The 21,432-nt window shown below is 42.5% G+C and overlaps 1 protein-coding gene across 1 annotated transcript in view; it reads right to left on the minus strand.

Annotated features, from left to right (window-relative positions):
• Positions 1–139: 139 nt before the first annotated feature.
• ddx39b (DEAD (Asp-Glu-Ala-Asp) box polypeptide 39B) overlaps positions 140–21,432 on the minus strand; it is a 30,071-nt gene continuing 8,778 nt past the window's right edge. Inside the window, exons 2-10 of the mRNA XM_085263191.1 lie at positions 15,940–16,181; positions 12,800–12,927; positions 12,139–12,231; positions 11,883–12,066; positions 5,869–5,987; positions 5,177–5,308; positions 4,104–4,213; positions 1,435–1,579; positions 140–929 (exon numbers count right to left, since the gene is read on the minus strand). Coding sequence (XP_085119317.1) covers positions 759–929; positions 1,435–1,579; positions 4,104–4,213; positions 5,177–5,308; positions 5,869–5,987; positions 11,883–12,066; positions 12,139–12,231; positions 12,800–12,927; positions 15,940–16,181 — 1,324 coding nt within the window. The 3' untranslated portion in view covers positions 140–758. The remainder of the gene's footprint in view (positions 930–1,434; positions 1,580–4,103; positions 4,214–5,176; positions 5,309–5,868; positions 5,988–11,882; positions 12,067–12,138; positions 12,232–12,799; positions 12,928–15,939; positions 16,182–21,432) is intronic.

Genomic DNA, 21,432 nt, shown 5'->3' on the forward strand with positions numbered 1-21,432 from the left:
GGTATGTAGAGGTTTTAAAGAAAACTGTGCTGCCATCCTGACAAGTCTGAGTGTCAGACGATAACAAACACATTGTGCATGTATCCCAACAGCACGAGTGTGGATGTGGATTTAAAAAAGGAAAAGAAAGAATAAAGGAGACCTTACCAGGCAAACTTTATTAATCCACAGCAGTAAACAGTGCCTTTCTACTGTCAGTACTAAACTACCTCTGGTACTTCCACTCACACCTAGAAAACCAGATAACTTGAATTATATATTAACAAATACCGACATTAGAAACTTAAATAATATCATACAAAGTCTATTCTGAATCATTCCTGCAGAGGGAGCTGTGCCCCTGCGTTCTTCCTTTCAATAAGCACAGGCTTGGGTAAATATCTGCTGTTGGACATGCCAGGTTTCATACAAACACAGTCTGCATCTTCCATCAGAGTAAAACTGCAAAGTGAATCGAAGTCCAACTGGAGCGTCCGGCTCGTTTATCGTGCTGGTTCAACTGCAGGAGCGCACACACACACACACACACACGCGCACACCCACACGCACACACACGCGCACACCCACACACACGCACACACGCGCGCACACACGTGCACACACGCGCACACCCACACGCGCGCACACCCACACGCGCGCACACGCGCACACCCACACGCACGCGCACGCGCGCACACACACACGCACGCGCGCACACGCACACACACGCGCGCACACACGCACACAGTGCTGTTAGTTTGGATGAACCTTACAATAATTCAAGAAACAAAAGAAGACTTAGTGTACGAGGAGATGTCTATCTCTTCCGGCAGCTCGCCGATGTTCACCTCGAAGCGGTCCTGGACATCGTTGAGCGTGCGGGCGTCACCTTCATCAGACACAAATGTGATGGCCAGGCCTTTCGTTCCAAACCTGCCTGCTCGAGCAACCTACACCAAGACACCAGTGCAGCTGACCACATTACTCAGTCAGGATCACAGACTACAGCACAGTAGGGCAAACTAATCACAGTACAGGATAAGTATAAGACAATATAGTATGGCTTTGATAGAAGCCCTCTCCGTGTTCTTCTGGCATAGGTTAATGTTAGTGAATAAATGCTGTCCCAGAGTATTTGATCTGCCTTTTCTCTTCCGTACCCGTGTTTGTCCTATGAAGTCCTCTTTCAACAGAAGACTTCCTTCCAGCCTGGGTGCAGGACAGAGACCCTCCTTGCCACTCTTGGGATAAGCTACTACCTGCTCAGCTGATTATAACATTAATAAATGCCTCACACCTGTGTCTATCTAATAAAGAGCTCAGATTCCTCAGCATCTCCTTAAATATGTATTTGTACATCATCCAATAAGTCACAAATATGACCTTGTGCAGCTTTCACATATATTTCTATTACTCTTTTAGCCTGTCAGGTGAACAACACATGGATAGTCTCACCCTGTGAAGGTAAGTGTCAGAGTCTTCTGGCATGTCATAATTGAAGGCAATATTGACTCTCTCAATGTCCATCCCTCGTCCAAACAGGTTGGTGGCCACCAGGATTCGCCTCTGGAAGTCCTTGAACTGCTGGTAGCGAGACAAACTACAGAGGACAATAAGTGAAGCTTAGTCTGTGTGTCACATATCCTCACATTGAAAGTTTCATTATGTGTGTATTGGGCTGCTGAGTTGATCAACATCCTCACAGTACTGTGCAAATGTCCCCACTCATGTCTTTACATTTTTTACTCCCAATGACACAGACCTTCTTGGAATTTTTGAAGTGGTCTTGAGTAACAGCTCTCCAGCTTCCTGAAAGACTTTCAAAGTTTTTCTTGGACATCAGCTTTTTTTGAGTGTATTTATGGGATTTTTGGTCACCGACATCAGTCAGACACTGATGCTGGATGAGAAGGACTGGCTCGTAGTCTCCACTTTAATTTATCCCACAGGTGTTTGTGACAGGGTGTGGTTTCTGGCTCAGCTGCAGGGGAGGGGTGGAGCAGTGCTTGGAGGAGGCTGAAGGCCACAGCTGTTCCTCATTGTTCCACCTTGTCTTTCCCTATTTAAGTAGCACGCTAAGTCCATGGGTGTAGAGAGTGGAAGGCGCAGAGACAGAGGAGCAGCTGAGTGTACAGTCATGTGTTCTGTCAGGCAGAGCTAAGAACTCTGTGCAGGCCAGTCAAGTTCTTCCACATCAAAGCTGCTTATTTATATGGAGCTTGCTTTGTGGACTTGTTGATTATCTGACAGGAGGACCACAACGTGCGTCTTCAACATTGTGTGTCTGACAAGGTGATCGGCAACACGGGCACCACAAGGGACTGTCCTCTCCCCTTTCCTCTTCACCATCTACACCACAGACCTTTTACTTTTAGATGATCCTGCAGTGGTTGGATGCATCAGTGAGGGTGATGAGTGTTGGGCTGTGGTCGAGCAGAATCATCTGCAACTCAGCGTAGCAAAGACCAACCGATTTAGGAGGACCGGGAAACCTGTGACCCCTGTTTCAATCCAGGGGGTCGATGTGCAGGACTATAAATACCTCAGAGTACACCTGATAATAAATTGTAGTGGGTTAAAAACACCACTGCACTCTACAGGAAGGGCCAGAGTCGTCTCTGAGGTCTTCAACATCTGTCGGACAACACACAGGTGTTTCTATGAGTCTGTTGTGGACAGTGCTATCCTCTGTGCTGTTGCTTGCTGGGACAGCAGGTTGAGGGTTTCAGATGCCAACAGACATCCTGTCACTCGTACAGTTTCCTCAAATTTTTGTGAAGGACCCAATGCACACTATGCTAATATTTGTGGTCATCAATATGTATGGAAAGGATCAGGAGGTCCAACAGTGAGTGTCTACAGCCATCGGTAAAACAAGGTAGGGTGGGTGATGTTGTGGGGATGGAGCTAGACTTTAATAAGGTGGTGTCTGAGAGGCGGATGTTGTCCAAGGTCAGGACAATGCTGGACCTCCCACCCACTCATGATGAGCTGGTCAGTCACTGAGAGACTAAGATTACCCATAATGCACCACTAAAGGACACAGGAAGTCATTCCTGTCTGTGGATATCACTCTCCATCTAATGCACATCCTCTACAGTGAAAATAACAAAATTAAGTTTTACAGTAAAATGTCAGTTATATATATTTAATCTCTGTAATATTCTGGATATTTACAATTGAGTTATTTTATAATGGAGCTAAATCATGATAGTAAATGGTAAATGGACTGGTTCTTATAGAGCGCCTTTCTAGTCTGAGCGCTTTACACAACTTGCCTCATTCACACAAGCATTTTCTTCGATGCTGTTTCTATGTAAGTGCTTTCTTGCACACTGCCAATGCACTAAAACATACCTGGATATAAAAAACATACACAGGACAGTCAGTCATGGCCTCCCCAAACCTTTGAATGTCCTTTGGGAAGCCTGGAGAACTGCTCCTGAGTACTCATAAAGGAAGCTGTCTCAGAGAGATCAGACTGTGTTGAAGAATACCGGATTCTGGCTTTTAATCTTGTCAGACCTGTACAGACTGTGTTTTAATGTACTATATTTCCTTTTACGGTATGTTTGCATGTTTCAATATATGACAGCACCATTGTCTTAACAATGGTTGGCTCAAGACTTTTGCACAGCACTGCATCTTAGAGCACACAACACCATAAGAACTAATGCTTTACCTAATATAAAGAATGACCTCACTTACCAGTAAAAGTTATGTTTGCGATGGTATAATCATCACAACGCATTAATTTAACAAAATAAAAGTGTCTGAGAGTGAAAAAAATAAAAGCCTCCTGCTTCCTTCTTCATAATATTATTATATAGTAGAAAGCATAAAGATGTGGGGTCCTTACTTTACAAAATAAAGTACCAACTGTTGTTGTGATTTGGTGCTATATAAATAAAACTGAATCAAATTGGCCACAAGAAAGAGACTGCAGCTGCATGGAGCTAAGCTCACTGTCAGCTGATTACATTTGAGCCATTTCCTAAAGGTTCACACTGAGCTTGCTATCCTCTGCCAAAAGAACAAGTAGAGTGAACACAACATGGCAGTTCAGTGTTGTCTGGAGTAATAAAATAGTAACAAACATTTATGGCGTCACCGCTCTCAGTTACCGTTCCACCTGAGGCATCCCTCGATGGATGGCAATCGCTGGAAAGTTCTGCTCCACAAGCAGCTGAGCCAGAGCTACACAACGCTGGACGGACTTCACAAAGATCACCACCTGAGCAGCACAGCGACACAATCACTCAGCTACAGTGGACATTAAGTCCTGTCGGCTTCCTGTGTGTGTCTGTTTCACTGTGTGCGCCCCTCGTCTGCACTTGGAGACAATCGATCATTAACAGCTATTTATTACTTTACTCTAAGTAGAATCAAAAAGTTTTCATGTAGAACAACACCAGGACAAAAGAGACAGAGAAACAGGACAGCACCGTCAGCCATGCTTTTTGACACTCACTAGCGCTCGACTTGTTTCTTTGTTCAGTGACAAGCTCGCAAACTGCACAAGCAGAACCTGTTGGATTAGCAGTTATGACACTGCTGTCCTGTTGGTTTCCTCCACGTTCTGTTAACTCTGCTGCTGACATGGTAACGACAGAACTCCAGTGAACTGCTGGCCCTGTTGTCAAATATACATGATTCAGGTATTAAAGTCTGTACTGGGCTGATATCTAACAAATACTGGGTGGGCGCACCCCTCACTCTGGTGGACCCTCACATACTCACATGAGCAAAGTATATTGTTTCCCTCGCTCCCTCACACTGAAGCATAGTAAGGCCTTTAAGAGGACCATTATACTTTTCTGTCTGTACACACACATACTGTACATATCTTATTAAGTATTTCTTTAACTGTAAATGTGAGGAGATGTCCTCTGGCACACAGCCTAACCCTAACCCTTCTTTCTGAGAGGTGTAGCCAATCAGAAGAAGAATAGAGCCTGGTTTCAGGAAGTTGATGAGCTGAGGGGTTGCACACAAGTAGCATAAATAACATTTATTTTGATCTTTGAAATAACTAATGCTTCTCTAGCAGGATCTGCAAGTGTGTCCCACAGTAACATGCTTGTAAGACATGAACATAAAACGCAGCAATCTAATTCCCATCAACAGAAAAGCAAACAGACAAAACAAAAATGTCCACAGGGGGGGTTACACTGTGGGGAAAGTATGGTGTGGGTACCTGATTGAACTCTAGTGCATCCAGGAGATCGAAGAGCTTTCTGTTTTTCTCATTATCCTTCAGCTTGACGTAGTACTGCTGCAGCCCATGCAGAGTTAGCTTGGTTTCGTCATCTACAAAGATTTCCATCGGCTGGACCGGCAGGAGTTTGAAAGGGAGGTTGGCAAGATTCAGGGAAGAGCACACAAAGAGAACACCAATCATAATACAGTGGAAGTGAAAAGGAAGCAGCGAGGAGACGGAGGGTAGGCTTTGGTATAGGTAACACACACACACAGTTGTGTTTTCATATCTCTGTGGGGACATCTTATTGACATAATGCTTTCCCTAGCCCCTTACCCTAACCATCAAAGATGAATGCCTGACCCTCAGCCTACACCTAACCATGACCTAACTGTGACCCTCACACTAAAACAAGATTTTGAGCCTCGAAAATCCCTTCAAATTTGTGGGGACGGGAACTTTGTCCCTATAAGAGCTGTTAGTCCCCACAAGTATAGTAAAACTCCACTTTTTGGTCCCCAGAAAGATAAGTAAACACACACACACACTTCTTTCTTGTGACTTGGACTCATGGAGGCTGAACATCGACTTGGACTTTGTTACCCACTGTTCCAGCAGGCGAAGGAGTAGTGGAGGTGTGGAGGGAGCGGGAAGAGGCATGGCAGATGAAAGTGAAGAGGCGTATTTACATCTTGCATGAACTTTCTGCAGACTGGACGGATCTCTTTACTCAGGGTGGCGCTGAACATCATGACCTGCTTCTCGTGGGGAGTCATACGGAAAATCTCTTGGACATCTCTGCGCATGTCTAAGGAAGAGAGCATTATTTACAGCGTATTACAAACTCATCTAGATGCAGTGACTAAAGATTCAATAATGATGACTGAAGGCCCTTTCACATATGCACGCGCTGCACTCTGGAACCCATTTGTGTCTATTGTTTGTGCCACACAATAATGATTTCCCGCTGCACCGAGCAAAGCACAGCACATGCACACTTGTGACGTATTGTTGTGCGAGGAACAGAAACGAAGAGTACTGCTGCGCTGAGTTCAACCACATGATGAAGGAGAACATTCTGTACGTATCAGAGTTTGGTGAACTGTTTGCTGCAGGTTCTGCAGACCTCAGAGAGAAGCAGTGTTGTGGAAACAACACACTCTTCACCAGCTGGGATAGTTACAAAGTTTTCTTCTTTATGAACCAGCGATACATGTTTTTATCAACATTTGAACATAATAGGACACAAACTCTCCTCAGAGAAACACGTTTTGAAATGACAAGCAGTGAGTGCAGCGCACGGCCGATGTAAAAGGCCCTTCAAAAGAAAACATTTTTGCTTCACTTCGTAGCAAATGAATTGTCAAAAACACCAAGAAATCTATGACATCACATTTGAAACAATTAATTCCTAAAGTTTTTGTACAGTATTGAACAATCATATCACCCAACATCTAAAACTGTTGTTACACTGAGAAAAATAAACCCTAAGAGCTGCTAAGTCTACGTAGGTTCTCGGTCATCCAGGTCATAGTAATCTAAGGAGCTATTAAACACATATGTAAGACTGCTTTCTTCCATGTGTGCAACATCTCTAAAATTAGAAATATCCTGTCTCAGAGTGACGCTGAAAAACTAGTTCATGCATTTATTACTTCCAGGCTGGACGACTGTAATTCATTATTATCAGGAAGTCCTAAAAACTCACTGAAAAGCCTTCAGCTGATCCAAAATGCTGCAGCAAGAGTCCTGACAGGGACTAGAAAGAGAGCAGATTTCTCCTGTTTTGGCTTCCTGTTAAATCCAGAATTCAAAATCCTGCTCCTCACATACAAGGTCTTAAATAATCAGGCCCCATCTTATCTTAATGACCTTGTAGGACCATATCACCCTATTAGAGCACTTTGCTCTCGCTCTGCAGGCCTACTTGTTGTTCCTAGAGTATTTAAAAGTAGAATGGGAGGCAGAGCCTTCAGTTTTCAGGCCCCTCTTCTGTGGAACCAGCTTCCAGTTTGGATTCAGGAGACAGACACTATCTCTACTTTTAAGATTAGGCTTCAAACTTTCCTTTTTGCTAAAGCATATAGTTAGGGCTATGGCTGAGCCATATTATACCGTTCACGGTATTACCGGTACAATGTTAGGCAACGATAAGAAAATGAAATATCGCGATAGAATATGGGTAAAACGCGCATGCGCAGTTCCTTTGTTTTCATACGCATATGGCCGATTGTTGAGTGAAACGGATGAACCAGAATTGGTTTGTAAAAATGGTGCAACTTCAGTGATGTGGAACTGGTTTGGTGTTTGTCCCTCAGATACACAACAAAGCACATTTTTTTGTAGAACATGCAAGCGGGTCGTCGTTATTGCCGTATTTGTCGGACTAAGATGCTCGTAAATCTGGGAGTAATCTGGGTCCTAAACTTCGTCCGCTTCAGGTCCCAAAGTCAAACGAACACTGCTGCATCACTGAGAGTTAAAAACTGTCTAAATTCTTTCATCTTTAATAAAACGATCAGCGTTGCTGCTTTACCAGGTGTAACTATGAAGTTTAACTTCCAGGCATCCATGAAAACAGAATTTATGACATTTAACAGTTAGAAGTTAGCAGGAAGTTAGCTCGCTAGTTACCTAAGCATGATATAGCATGTTCCGACTGAGAGATTTCTGAAACATTCAAACGTACAGCTCTGCTATCACTTCCAACATATATTAAGACAGGAAACTAAACAGCAGTGACGTTTGTAGGGTTACTGAAGTTGGGCTAGCTGGTATATAATGATGTGCCACGTGATCGCTAGCGACACAGCTATGTTAGCATAACAAACACAGTGAAGCTGGAGGATGAACGCTAACACTTTTGCACTCGATAAAAGTTAACGTGAAGGTTCCTGATAGTTAGAGACAAATGCAATCGCATGGCAGGATGCTGTAAACGGACCAAACTTCAGTCAGGAGAACAACTGAGATAATCCATCCACAATACGAGGTTAGTCATTCATATACTGCAACAACATGGGAATAGAGCAGCTGCCAGAGAATTCAACATTAATGAATCAATGGTACAGAAGTGGAGGAAGCAAGAAGAATGAGTTGAATAAAGTTTGATTTCTCTGACTGCTTTGTTTTGCTTAATGTGTCTTATAATCCCGTGCACCTTATGGTCTGAAAAATACACATTAGACTTTTTTTATTTGGCACACTGCAGTTTAATGTAGCAAAGCACCTCTTTTTAACTTCAGTGGATATTATACATGGTTATGCTCAGGATATGTCAGCCCATATGTCAGCAAATTTGCATTTGCACTGTTAAATTTGTATATAGCTTTAATGCACATAAAAAACAGCTGCTTGTTTAAGTGAAAATAAATGGATGGGTTTTTTTGCACTAGTAAAGTTGTGGAGTTGTATTTTGTCTCGCAGTAACTATATCATCAGTTATATCGTTATCACAAATTTTCAAATATATATCGTGATAAATATTTTCGGCCATATCGCCCTGCTCTAGTTAGGGCTGGATCAGGTGACCCTGAATCCTCCCTTAGTTATGCTGCAATAGGTGTAGGCTGCTGGGGGATTCCCATGATGCACTGGGTGTTTCTTCTTCACTCACTATGTGTTAACAGACCTCTCTGCACTGAATCATCCTTGTTATTAACCTCTGTCTCTCTTCCACAGCATGTCTTTATCCTGTCTTCGTTCTCTCACCCCAACCAATCACAGCTGTCGGAGGTTTCTTCCTGTTAAAAGGGAGTTTTTCCTTCCCACTGTCGCCAAAGTGCTTGCTCATAGGAAGTCATATGATTGTTGGGTTTTTCTCTGTATTTATTATTGTAGGGTCTACCTTACAATATAAAGCACCTTGAGGCGACTGTTGTTGTCATCTCGTACTGTATATATAAAACTGAACTGAAAGCAACTGGATTTCTTTAAGTTTCTTGAAGATGTTTCACGTCTCATCCGAGAAGCTTCTTCAGTTATAAAACAAAATGGTGGAGATTCCCAGGTATTAATCCTTAGTGGAAGTTGTCCCTTAACCTCTTAAGGCCCGAACTCTTTCATGGCATGCATTTTTAATTTTTCTTTGCTATTTGGGCTGATTGGGACCCAATGGATGTAAAAACAAAGAATTCCCAGATTTTTTTTTATACCTGATTTTTGTTTCTGAGATAAATTAGATCCACATATGAGGACATTTGCTTTACATTTGGATAGAACAGTGGCAGTATAACGTCCTCATAAGTGGATATCGGGCCCTTGTAGAACAAAATTTTGTATTTTGGTCTAGACAACCCAAAATGTGATGTCCACATATGTGGACGTCAGGTCCTAGGAGGTTAAGAAGGTTGTTGACCCACTATTGATCATGTCCCTCACCACACGTGCCATGGTGAGAAAAAAGGCGTGGATTATTATCGTCAGAGTTTTGATGCATGCTCAATCATCCAGGTAAGTAAATCCCAAAGGTTGATTCCGTTCACCTGGACGTTTTGTGGGAGAAACGTTTCGTTACTCGTCCAAGTGACTTCTTCGGTCTCAGCTGACTGCAGGTTTCCAACCTTATAAACAGTACATTTACACAATGAGGGAAACTATTGGTGGGTGAACAATGGGCTGGGAGGTAATGACCATTAATCAAAGACCACTGATCAATGGCCATGAGTACCATTCACAGAGAGTTGGGGAATGGCTGCAATCACAGCATTGTAAGATGGTGACAGATGCACCCTTAGGCCCCTCCTCCATTCAGAGATGGTCTTTCCCTTTTCACGTAAATGGCCTCCTTGACTCCGCCCTCAAACCAGCGTTCCTCCCTGTCCAGGATGTTACATCCTCATCATTGAAACAGTGTCCACTGGCCTGTAGGTGTGCATAGACTGCAGAGTCCTGGCTTGACGAGGTGGCTCTGCTGTGTTGTAGCCAGAGGTTGTTTGGTTTCCCCGATGTATAAATCCTGGCAGTCCTCCTGCACTTAACAGCGTACACTATGTTACTCTGTTTGTGTCGGGGGACCCGATCCTTGGGGTGGACCAATTTTTGGCGCAGCGTGTTTTGAGGTTTAAAAGCCACAGAGACCCGGTGTTTAGAAAAAATGTGTCTCAGCTGCTCCGATACTCCTGACACGTACGGGATCACTACAGGTTTTCTCTTGGGCAGCGGTTGTCCTTCTCTCCTGGATCAGCTGGAGCTTTCTTTAGGAGCCAAAAGTCCAGCTGGGATAACCACACTTACTCAGGGCCTTCTTGATGTTCTTCTGCCTCCCTGGCTGCTGTGTCTGTGGGGATGGTGTTCGCTCTGTGTTGTAGCGTCCTGATGACGCCCAGTTTGTGCTCCAAATCACAGACGCCTCATTAAATTTTATTAGGGAAAGACTGATAGCCCTCAGTGTTTTATTAGATACCCTAGTGGTATCAATTTCACACCCCTATGTCGCTATGTCCTTGAGTTATCACTTCACAAATTTGCGTGTCCAGGCCGCCCGCCTCGCAGGGTTACGACAATAAAAGTAGCAGTTGTCATCAAAATAAAAGCAACAAAGTCATGCTGCATTTGTTTAGCTGCCCCCTCTGCCTCTACAAAGGTGGGAAGACGCTGGTGCCATGATCTTTCACAATCCTCCAAATTTATCTTTAACTGAGAAATTTGTTTCTTACGCTTTATTCTGTTTGTTGTCACACAAGCACAGCAGAGAAATCCACTGTGTACATTTAGATTTAGCTAGATATATGTCAGGGGTGCTCAATACGTCGATCGCGATCGACCAGTCGATCGCAAAGGTAGTATTGGTAGATCGCATGGCATTAAAAAAATAGATGCCAGCCTATCATCCATCCCGTCACTTGATTGATACAGGGAAGCCAGTCAGATGACATCAGATTTTTTCTGACGCTTAGGTCGCTGCGCATGCGCAAACAGCGGCGCGAAGTGTAGTAAAACTGACAAGCTAGTCAGCGAGTTAACTCCAATTTTTAGCTCTCGGTTTTTTCTCTTAAACCTGGCCGTCAGCAGCTACTGTCCGGACTATGCATCCCTGGCTGATTCAATTCAGTGCAAGTCATCAGAGTAAACTCAGGTAACGACAAAAAATTTACATAGTTAATTGTGTTGTGAAATATTGGATATTGCGGTTATGCATGTATATACATTGTAGATATAAAGAATCCTCAATATATTTATAAATAAGTATATGTTTTGGATTTTTGTAGTGGGTAGATCATTTTGACTTGGTCATTTTATAAGTAGCTCACATGCGGAAAAAGTGTGAGCACCCCTGATATATGTCATGTATACGTTACTGTTTATTCTCACTGTTTATTCTCACACCAATCACACCCGCAGTACAATAACTTCTACCACCAGCACCTTGGCCTCGAGTTGTCAGCTGTCAAACACTTTATTATCCTGGGAAAAGAAAAGATGGATACCTCATGATCCTTATAAAAATCACACATTACAGGAAAACCACAGACTCATATTTACTGCTGCAAGCTCCCCAAGGGAGGCAGGAAACCTTCACACAATATGAAAGGAAACTGGACTCCATACATAAAAACCACAAAGCTACCACAGTGAGACCACAAAGCTAATGAGACAGAGGTTGGTTTGAATGTTATCTTATCCTCTTCTTTGTTTCTTGGTTTTAAACACTGGCACATATTTGGATCTGATTTTGCTTTAAAAAGTGGGTTGTGCCACTTACCAAGCTGCTCGAGCATCTTGTCACACTCATCCAGGATGAAATGTTTGATGTGACGCAAATTGAGCGTCTTGCTGCGCGTCAGTGCCAGGATTCTGCCTGGTGTTCCCACCACAATATGAGGAGAGTTTTTCTTCAGCTCCTCTTCATCCTTCTTTATAGACAGCCCTTCAAAGAACACTGCCACCTGCAGGAAAACAAGCATACATCATACTGTTTGAGCTGGGAGAAACTGATGTATGAGTTCAAGCTGCTTTACCTTAACAGTGGGCATGTACTTTGAAAATCTCTCATATTCCTTGCTGATCTGAAACGCCAGCTCTCTGGTATGGCACATCACCAGGACAGAGACCTGCACATAAAAATGGCAAAGATTAAGATATAGTATCAACTTAATTCACTATGGGATGTATTTACTGCACTATGGTCCTTGAAAACACGATGCATCTGTAAATCTGAATGTACACTGTTCTTTTTTCCCTGCACACTACTGCAAGTCTTTCGTTCAAACTCAAACAGCCCACAACTCTTTACCAAGCGTTCTGCCAAGTGGATGGTAATAATTAAGAGTGACTCAAACATTTTTTCTCTCATCTGGATGTTAGCAGTTGGTCAGTCAAGAGTTGTGAAAAGCCCTAATCACAACATCATGGAGTCAACTGACTCTGTGACTGCCAGGTAAAAGTCGGCATTTTACACAAAAGACACAACGCAATATCCTGAGTTTGCTTTCAGATTTGTTTTTGAGCCTGTTTATCTAGATATGAAGGCTCCACAAGTACAGAACAAATGTGCTCATTAGCTAAAAATCAGCTGTAAGTAGAATCTAAAATGAAAATAAATGCAGAAAAGCAATTAAATGACAGTTGTTACAATATAATAAAACACCTTTTAGCTCTGTCCTGGCTGCTACACCTCACCTGACCGGTGATGGGCTCTAGCTGCTGCAGGGTGGCAAGAACAAACACTGCTGTCTTCCCCATCCCAGACTTGGCCTGACAGAGCACATCCATACCCAGGATTGCCTGAGGGATGCATTCATGCTGAACTGGAAGGAGAACACATGAGCAGGAGAATTTCAGCTCATTCAGGATGCAGCAACCACAAACCAGTACTCAAGCCATTTCTTTCACTCCCAGTTCAATGCAAAGTTACCTTTAAAATCCTTTAATTATTTCACAAAACTCTCTGTGGTTTGCCCTCCAGTATACTTTCTCAGGGTCTTTCAGAGTCAGAACTCTCAGGTCATCACATGCACATCTCTGAACTGTTCCCAGACTTAGGTCTACGGGTACTTTCAGCATCTGTGGTCCTGTTCTTTGGAGCAAGCTGCCTGCTGACCTGAGGTAGGTTACAGTGGTTTGCGAAAGTATTGGGCCCCCTTGAACTTTCCCACATTTTGTCACATTACAGCCACAAACATGAATCAATGTTATTGGACTTCCAGGTGAAAGACCAACACAAAGTGGTGCACACGTGAGAAGTGGAACGAAAATCAGACATGATTCCAAACATTTGTTACAAATAAATAACTGCAAAGTGGGGTGTGCGTAATTATTCAGCCCCTGAGTCGATACAATAAATAAATAAATACTAAATACTAAATACTAAATACTTTGTAGAACCACCTTTTGCTGCAGTTCCAGCTGCCAGTCTTTTAGGGTCTGTCTCTACCAGCTTTGCACATCTACAGACTGAAATCTTTGCTCATTCTTCTTTGCAAAACAGCTCCAGCTCAGTCAGATTAGCTGGGCAGCGTTAGTGAACAGCAGTTTTCAGATCTTGCCACAGATTCTGGATTGGATTTAGATCTGGACTTTGACTGGGCCAGTCTAACACATGGATATGTTTTGTTTTAAACCATCCCATTGTTGCCCTGGCTTTATGTTTAGGGTCGTTGTCCTGCTGGAAGGTGAACCTCCGCCCCAGTCTCAAGTCTTTTGCAGACTCCAAGAGGTTTTCTTCTAAGACTGTCCTGTATTTGGCTCCATCCATCTTCCCACCAACTCTGACCAGCTTCCCTGTCCCTGCTGAAGAGAAGCCCCCCAGAGCATGATGCTGCCACCACCACATCTGACAGTGGGGATGGTGTGTTCAGAGTGATGTGCAGTGTTAGTTTTCACACACAGCGTTTTGCATTTTGGTCTCATCTGACCAGAGCAGCTTCTTCCACATGTTTGCTGTGTCCCCACATGGCTTGTGGCAAACTGCAAACGGGACTTCTTATGGTTTTCTGTTAACAGTGGCTTTCTTCTTGCCACTCTTCCATGAAGGCCAACTTTGTGCAGTGCACCACTAATAGTTGTCCTGTGGACAGATTCCCCCACCTGAGCTGTAGATCTCTGCAGCTCGTCCAGAGTCACCATGGGCCTCTTGGCTGCGTTTCTGATCAGCGCTCTCCTTGTTCGGCCTGTGAGTTTAGGTGGACGGCCTTGTCTTGGTAGGTTTACAGTTGTGCCGTACTCCTTCCATTTCTGAATGATGGCTTGAACAGTGCTCCGTGGGATGTTCAAGGCTTGGGAAATCTTTTTGTAGCCTAAGCCTGCTTTAAATTTCTCAATAACTTTATCCCTGACCTGTCTGGTGTCTAAATCCAATCGAGAATCTGTGGCAAGATCTGAAAAGTGCTGTTCACAAACGCTGTCCAGCTAATCTGGCTGAGCTGGAGCTGTTTCAAAGAAGAATGGGCAAAGATTTCAGTCTGTAGATGTGCAAAGCTGGTAGAGACAGACCCCAAAAGACTGGCAGCTGCAACTGCAGCAAAAGCTGGTTCTACAAAGTATCGACTCAGGGGCTGAATAATTACGCACACCCCACTTTGCAGTTATTTATTTGTAAAACATGTTTGGAATCATGTATGACTTTCGTTCCACTTCTCACGTGTGCACCACTTTGTGTTGGTCTTTCACCTGGACGTCCAATAACATTGATTCATGTTTGTGGCTGTAATGTGACAAAATGTGGGAAAGTTCAAGGGGGCCCAATACTTTTGAAAGCCACTGTATATGTATGCCTACGTTCAAAAACAGGCTTAAAACCTTTTTATTCTGACTGACCTACAATGAGACTCAAAATGTGGTTTTAGTGTCAGGGTTACAATTAGGATGTAGTTAGGCATTCATTTGTCATGATTAGGGTAAGGAGCTAGGGAAAGCTCCATGCACTTGTGTCTTCACGTATTGATTATTGTAACGCTCTTCTTTCTGGGCTATCAAAGAAAAGTTTCAGAGGTCTACAGATGGTGCAAAATGCAGCTGCTCGCATTTTAACAAGAACTGGGAAATTTGAGCACATTACCCTGTGCTGAGATCTCTTCATATGTTTTTTGTTGTTGTTTTTTTGCACCATTTCCAAGCACTTTGTTCTCCAATGTGTGCCTTAGTCTTGTTTTGTACATATTCCTCTAGACTGTACATATGGCTATGTTTGCCATTTATTCCTGCTCTCTATTTACATTTTATTCCAGCACAGCTGGTGTGGAGCGCCTATACATTTGTTGTACAATGAATGGCTATTCTATTTAGCTGTTTTCACTGTAGGTTTACAATGATTTAGATTGTAAACTGTGGTGGGGCGTGGCCTGCGGTGCCGTGCGGATGCACCCTGCCGTGCCACATCCTGGGTTTCGGCACCAGTGTGGTGGAATTAAGGCACGGCGGTACCGCAGATCTGTGTTTTGAGCCATTTTTATTCAACATTTGTCAAACCACCACAACCCCACCAACCCCTGAGTCCCCATGTTTTAACATGGCGGGCTTGACTGTGGATGCCGTGCAGGTGCATCCGCACAGCACCGCAGTCCACGCCCCACCACATAAACCTACACAGATTTTCATGCTTTTATCTTCTGTGTTCAGCACATCGAGTTTGAGCATAATGAAATGTGTTATGTAACTAAAATTACCATTGCCAACACACCAACCCACCACAGCTCTGTAAAAGGAGGAACTGGCATTAATCTTTATCAGACGCTTCAAATACAGAGAGAAGATAAAAAAGTGAATAAAATCAGCAGCGGTTGTACCAGTTCCCAATTTTCCTCCTGGCACCAGTTACTCACCCTCAGACGGATGTTCAAACCCACAATCCACTATGGCTCTCAGCAGTTCAGGTTTCAGTAGAAAGTCTCTGAATCCAGAGGAGTGAATGGACACATAGGAGCCCTTCACCCCTTCCTTCCTTATCGACATGTCACTTGCACCTCCAACATCTCCAACATCTCCAACCCCTCCGGCCTCCACCTCATCATCTTCATAGTCCAACAGCTCGTTATCTACGTCGTTTTCTGTCATCCTGACCCTTCTGCGAAACAAGAAAAACAAATAATGTGTATGAAACTTCAGGAACAAAGAGCTTTTAAACTTTTGCAGTGCTAGAAGGTTCAACATGGCCAAAAATTATTGGAGTCAGCATGTGTGCAAATAAGAGCCAGCAGCTTAGACTTCAGAAGGTTGGGCTTGTTTTACTCCTGGTTCGGAGACGTCAGTCAGAGTAGATGTCCTTAATCTAGCTATCTCAAGCTCATGCTCTGAGTGCAGCAGCCCAATCCCACCTCCCAAAGTCAAATCCTAATCAACTTCAGCTGCCACGATTACGTCGACTATCAAAATCATCGACGACTAATTTAACGCGTTATTTAAAGCTTTGCAAGATCCCAAAAGACACAGGAATAAGTAGTAGGATTTAAGAGTGTAATAACGGACTGAAACAGAAGATGGTAGCACTGCATGCACAAGGATGCCAGCTGCCGTTAAACCCCAAAGAAGAAGAAGCTGTGTCCAAATTCAGGGGGAGCATCCTTCGGAGGCCGCATTTGTGAAGGCTTTCCAAATACAAAGACTTCTGCAAATGCAGAGGGGAGGAGCTCTGCTGTCTCCAAACTGTGGAGTAGAGCGGATAGCTGTGTACATATATACATATACATACATATACATACATACATACATACATACATATATACATACATACATATATATACATATATATATATACATATATATACATATATATATACACATATATATACATATATATATACACATATATATACATATATATATATATATATACATATATATATATATACATACATATATATATACACACACATATATATATACATATATATATATACATATATATATACATATATATATATATATATATATACACATATATAAACAACAACACCCAGCACGCCCCTGCGGGCGGTTTATCCTTCAAGCTCGGGTCCTCTACCAGAGGCCTGGGAGCTTGAGGGTCCTGCGCAGTATCTTAGCTGTTCCCAGGACTGCGCTCTTCTGGACAGAGATCTCCGATGTTGTTCCCGGGATCTGCTGGAGCCACTCGCCTAGCTTGGGAGTCACCGCACCTAGTGCTCCGATTACCACGGGGACCACCGTTACCTTCACCCTCCACATCCTCTCGAGCTCTTCTCTGAGCCCTTGGTATTTCTCCAGCTTCTCGTGTTCCTTCTTCCTGATATTGCTGTCATTCGGAACCGCTACATCGATCACTACGGCCGTCTTCTTCTGTTTGTCTACCACCACTATGTCCGGTTGGTTAGCCACCACCATTTTGTCCGTCTGTATCTGGAAGTCCCACAGGATCTTAGCTCGGTCATTCTCCACCACCCTTGGGGGCATCTCCCATTTTGACCTCGGGACTTCCAGGTTATACTCGGCACAGATGTTCCTGTACACTATGCCGGCCACTTGGTTATGGCGTTCCATGTATACACATATATATATATATATATACACATATATACATATATATATATATATACACACATATATATATATACACACATATATATACATATATACATATATATACATATACATATACATATATATATACATATATATATATACATACATATATATACATATATATATATACATACATATATATACATATATACATACATACATATATATACATATATACATACATACATATATATACATATACACATACATATATATACATATACATATATATACATATATATACATATACATATATATATATATATATGTATATATATATATATATATATATACATATATATATATATACACACACACACACACACATATATACATATATATATATATATATATATATATATATATATATATATTAGGGGTGCAACGATACACAAAATTCACGGTTCGGTTCGGTACTTTGGTGTCACGGTTCGATATTTTTTCGATACAAAAAAAATGTTCAAGCATTTTTAATTTGTCATTTATTAAAATTATAAATATATATTTTAACTCAAAAGTACAGTTTTTAAATTTAACCCTAACCCTTGTGCGCGTTTTTTATTTTGACAGCGAATGCGCACCTGCGGACCACTTATGTGCAGCCCTGGTTATTTAGCTCGTCATATCGCAGCCACAGAAATTCTTTTGTCCATGAAACCATAAAGCTGCACTTTCTTTTTGCCTTATAGTCTGATTTGTCATAACTTCTCCGTTTTGTGGTAAGCTTTTCTTTGGCTGTCACTTCTTCACCCTGACCTGTCTTATTTGGCTCAGCAGAACTGAAATGCTTTTACACGCTCACTCACATAATTTCAGCGATTCTCTGCGCGATCAACCTCTCACATGTTTAAGCTGCGGGAGATTTCACTTGTCATGTTTGCATAGTAAGCTAACGATTAATAAGACGATGTCAGAGGAATTGGTGCGCAAATTATCATTGAAGGAAACGGTTTCCAGGGCCTACTCCGTGGATCGGCTTCCTTCAAGGCGTGGACGTCTATCAGCAGAGAATGTACCTTCACCTATCAGCAGAGAATGTCCCTTAGTCTGTAACACAGTCAAATATATTCTCAAGTAATATTCAAGCATGCCATTCAGCGTGTTAGTACGAGCTCGGGAGCAGCTTGGGAGAACAAGAAAACAGAGACTGCTTCAGATTGTCTTCCCAAATTGACTCAACTTTATTCACAAGTACAACAGTTTATATAGAGGGTAAAATTCATGAGACAGCAGATTATCAGTTTAAACCAGTACAGACCAAGATAAGGCAGCGTCTTCCTGCCCTTGGCTGAAGAAGCATCCTTTGTGTAGTTTATCAGTTCAGCTACAATTGTGATTATCTCAGCGACATATTTTCAAGGCACAAAACGAAGAGTTCTTACATTAGTGAAATCTGAAACAAACCATTTGGCCTTCAACAGGCGTCTAAAAGATTAAGAAACTAATGTAGCTGAGGGAGTGATCTCTGTGGTATTTCAACCTTGGACCAGCCTGTGATTCTCACACATCAATTCTTGGGTCAAAGAGAAAAACACTGAAACAAAGGGGCCTTATTGAATGACAGAGTTTTCCTGCATAATGTCACTATAAAACAATATCCAGTAAATGCTACCATGGTACTAAAATACCTAACAGTTCCCCTCTTTTATTATTTTTAAAAATAATAACTCAATAGAAAGGAAAAATCACAAATGTAATAACATAATATAAAAAGTAAATAATAAAATGTAATAGTTCACAACCTAATGTTCAATATACACATCAGGAACATCATTGGTAACATCTGGCACATCCTCAGGATCAATTTGTGCTAATTGCAAATACATTGAAGTAGCTGTACTGGTAGCTATATGGGTTATCATTGAGAATGTGGCTTGCAGAAATGTGAACAGGGTTGCACTTTACAATACGAAATAGTAAATAAAAATCCTAAGGTTAATGCAGTAGATATGATTAATAACCTAAATATATAAAAAACACAGTTCTTCAGTCGTCTCCTGGCCTGGTCCCAGGTTCGAGAGACCCAGTATAAGCGTCGTGTGATGACAATGGGCATTTCATTTTCTCCATTATCAGGATGAAACGAGTCTATCTTTATCAGGTTAGACATTGTGTGGTACTTTCGGCTTTTTATTCCTGTTGGATGTTCGAGTACCTTGCTGTGGCTCTTTCAGGCGTTGTGTGTTAATCAGTGATTGTGTGTGTGTAGGTGTATTGGATCCGGGCGTTGGCTCGCCTGAGTCGTCATCTACTTGATCCGACGCCTTAGGTGGTTTGGTGGGGCTGGTCTTAACCCTGCTGGCATGAATCCACTGAGGTTGTCCGTCTGTTAGGATGCTGGTTCTCGTCACTGCAAGTACAGTCTGGGGGCTGGAACACGCGGCCTCCCTGAGTGCCCTTGGTTTTAGCGACTTCACCAACACCGCATCTCCTTGTCTCCACTGGTGGAACTGTGGAGGGGAAAGGCTGAGAGAGACAAACTTTCTGATAGTTATTATTCAGTGTTTCTACCAGGTTATGAACATAGTCAGACAATGCAGTGTCTATGTCCCCTTCCAATAGCGGTGCCCCTCTGGAGGCTGACCATGGTGTTGGAAACGGTCTTCCCATGATTATTTCAAATGGAGATAATTTGGTTGCTGCGGATGGAGTCATTCTAATCTCACAGAGGATTTGAGGAAGTAATTTGATCCAGGTCATTCCTGTTTCTATCATTGCTTTAGTCAGGCGATTTTTTATGGTCCTATTCATTCTTTCTACAACTCCTGAACTCTGAGGATGGTATGGCACATGATATTTCCAGTCTATTGCTAGAGTTTTAGCACACTTTTGAATTACTTCTGATGTGAATGAAGGTCCTCTATCACTGTTAATTTGGTAAGGTATTCCAAATCTGGGTATTATTTCATTGCACAACTTTTGACAGACTACTTCTGCAGTTTCTTTTGATGTTGGGTAAGCTTCTACCCATTTACTAAATTGGTCCACTATTACCAGTAAGTACTTGATGCTTCCTTGTGCTGGCATGTGTGTAAAATCAATTTGTAATGTATGAAATGGGAAATCTGGTTGTGGTAAATGCTGATGTTTTGCTTTTGGTTTTCCTACATTAGTTCGTGCACATGTTAGACAGGTTGCTAATATGCTTTTTACTGCGTGTGATGTTTTCTCGATTACAAATCTTGATTTTATTGCTCCTATTACCCCTCTTTGTCCGACATGACTCACACCGTGAAAATGGCGGACAAGGATTGGCAGTAGTGAAGATGGGAGGGCAATCAAACCCTCAAGGTTTTTGTATAAGCCGTCTCTGTTATCTAAGGTACAATCATTACTTTCCCAGTAAGTGTAATCTAAGGCAGAGGCTTGCTCTTGTATGAATTTTAGGTCAACATTTGTTTCTAAATAGTCTGGGAGTGCGACAAGTGGCAGCTGTAAAGGCAAAGATAATACTTCCTTTCTGGGTGGTTGCTGTGAGGCAGCAGCTGCTTTCGCGGTTACGTCTGCAAGAGCATTTCCCACTGCTTCGTCTGTGTCAGCCGTGCTGTGCCCCTTCGTTTTAACAACTGCAATTGCCGATGGCAGCTGTATAGCCTGCAAAAGTCTTTGAACAAGATCAGAATTAGCGATCGATTTTCCATCAGCAGATGTGAAGCCTCTCTGTCTCCACAATGTGCCAAAGTCATGCACCACACCGAATGCATAACGGCTATCAGTGTAAATTGTTACCCGCTTATCCACATGTAACTCACAGGTGCGTATTAAAGCCATGAGCTCTG

Source organism: Mchenga conophoros, linkage group LG22, assembly GCF_057382185.1.
Source record: "Mchenga conophoros isolate Kocher_MC1m ecotype Shallow Benthic linkage group LG22, M_conophoros_male_GT1.1, whole genome shotgun sequence".
NCBI lineage: Eukaryota > Metazoa > Chordata > Actinopteri > Cichliformes > Cichlidae > Mchenga > Mchenga conophoros.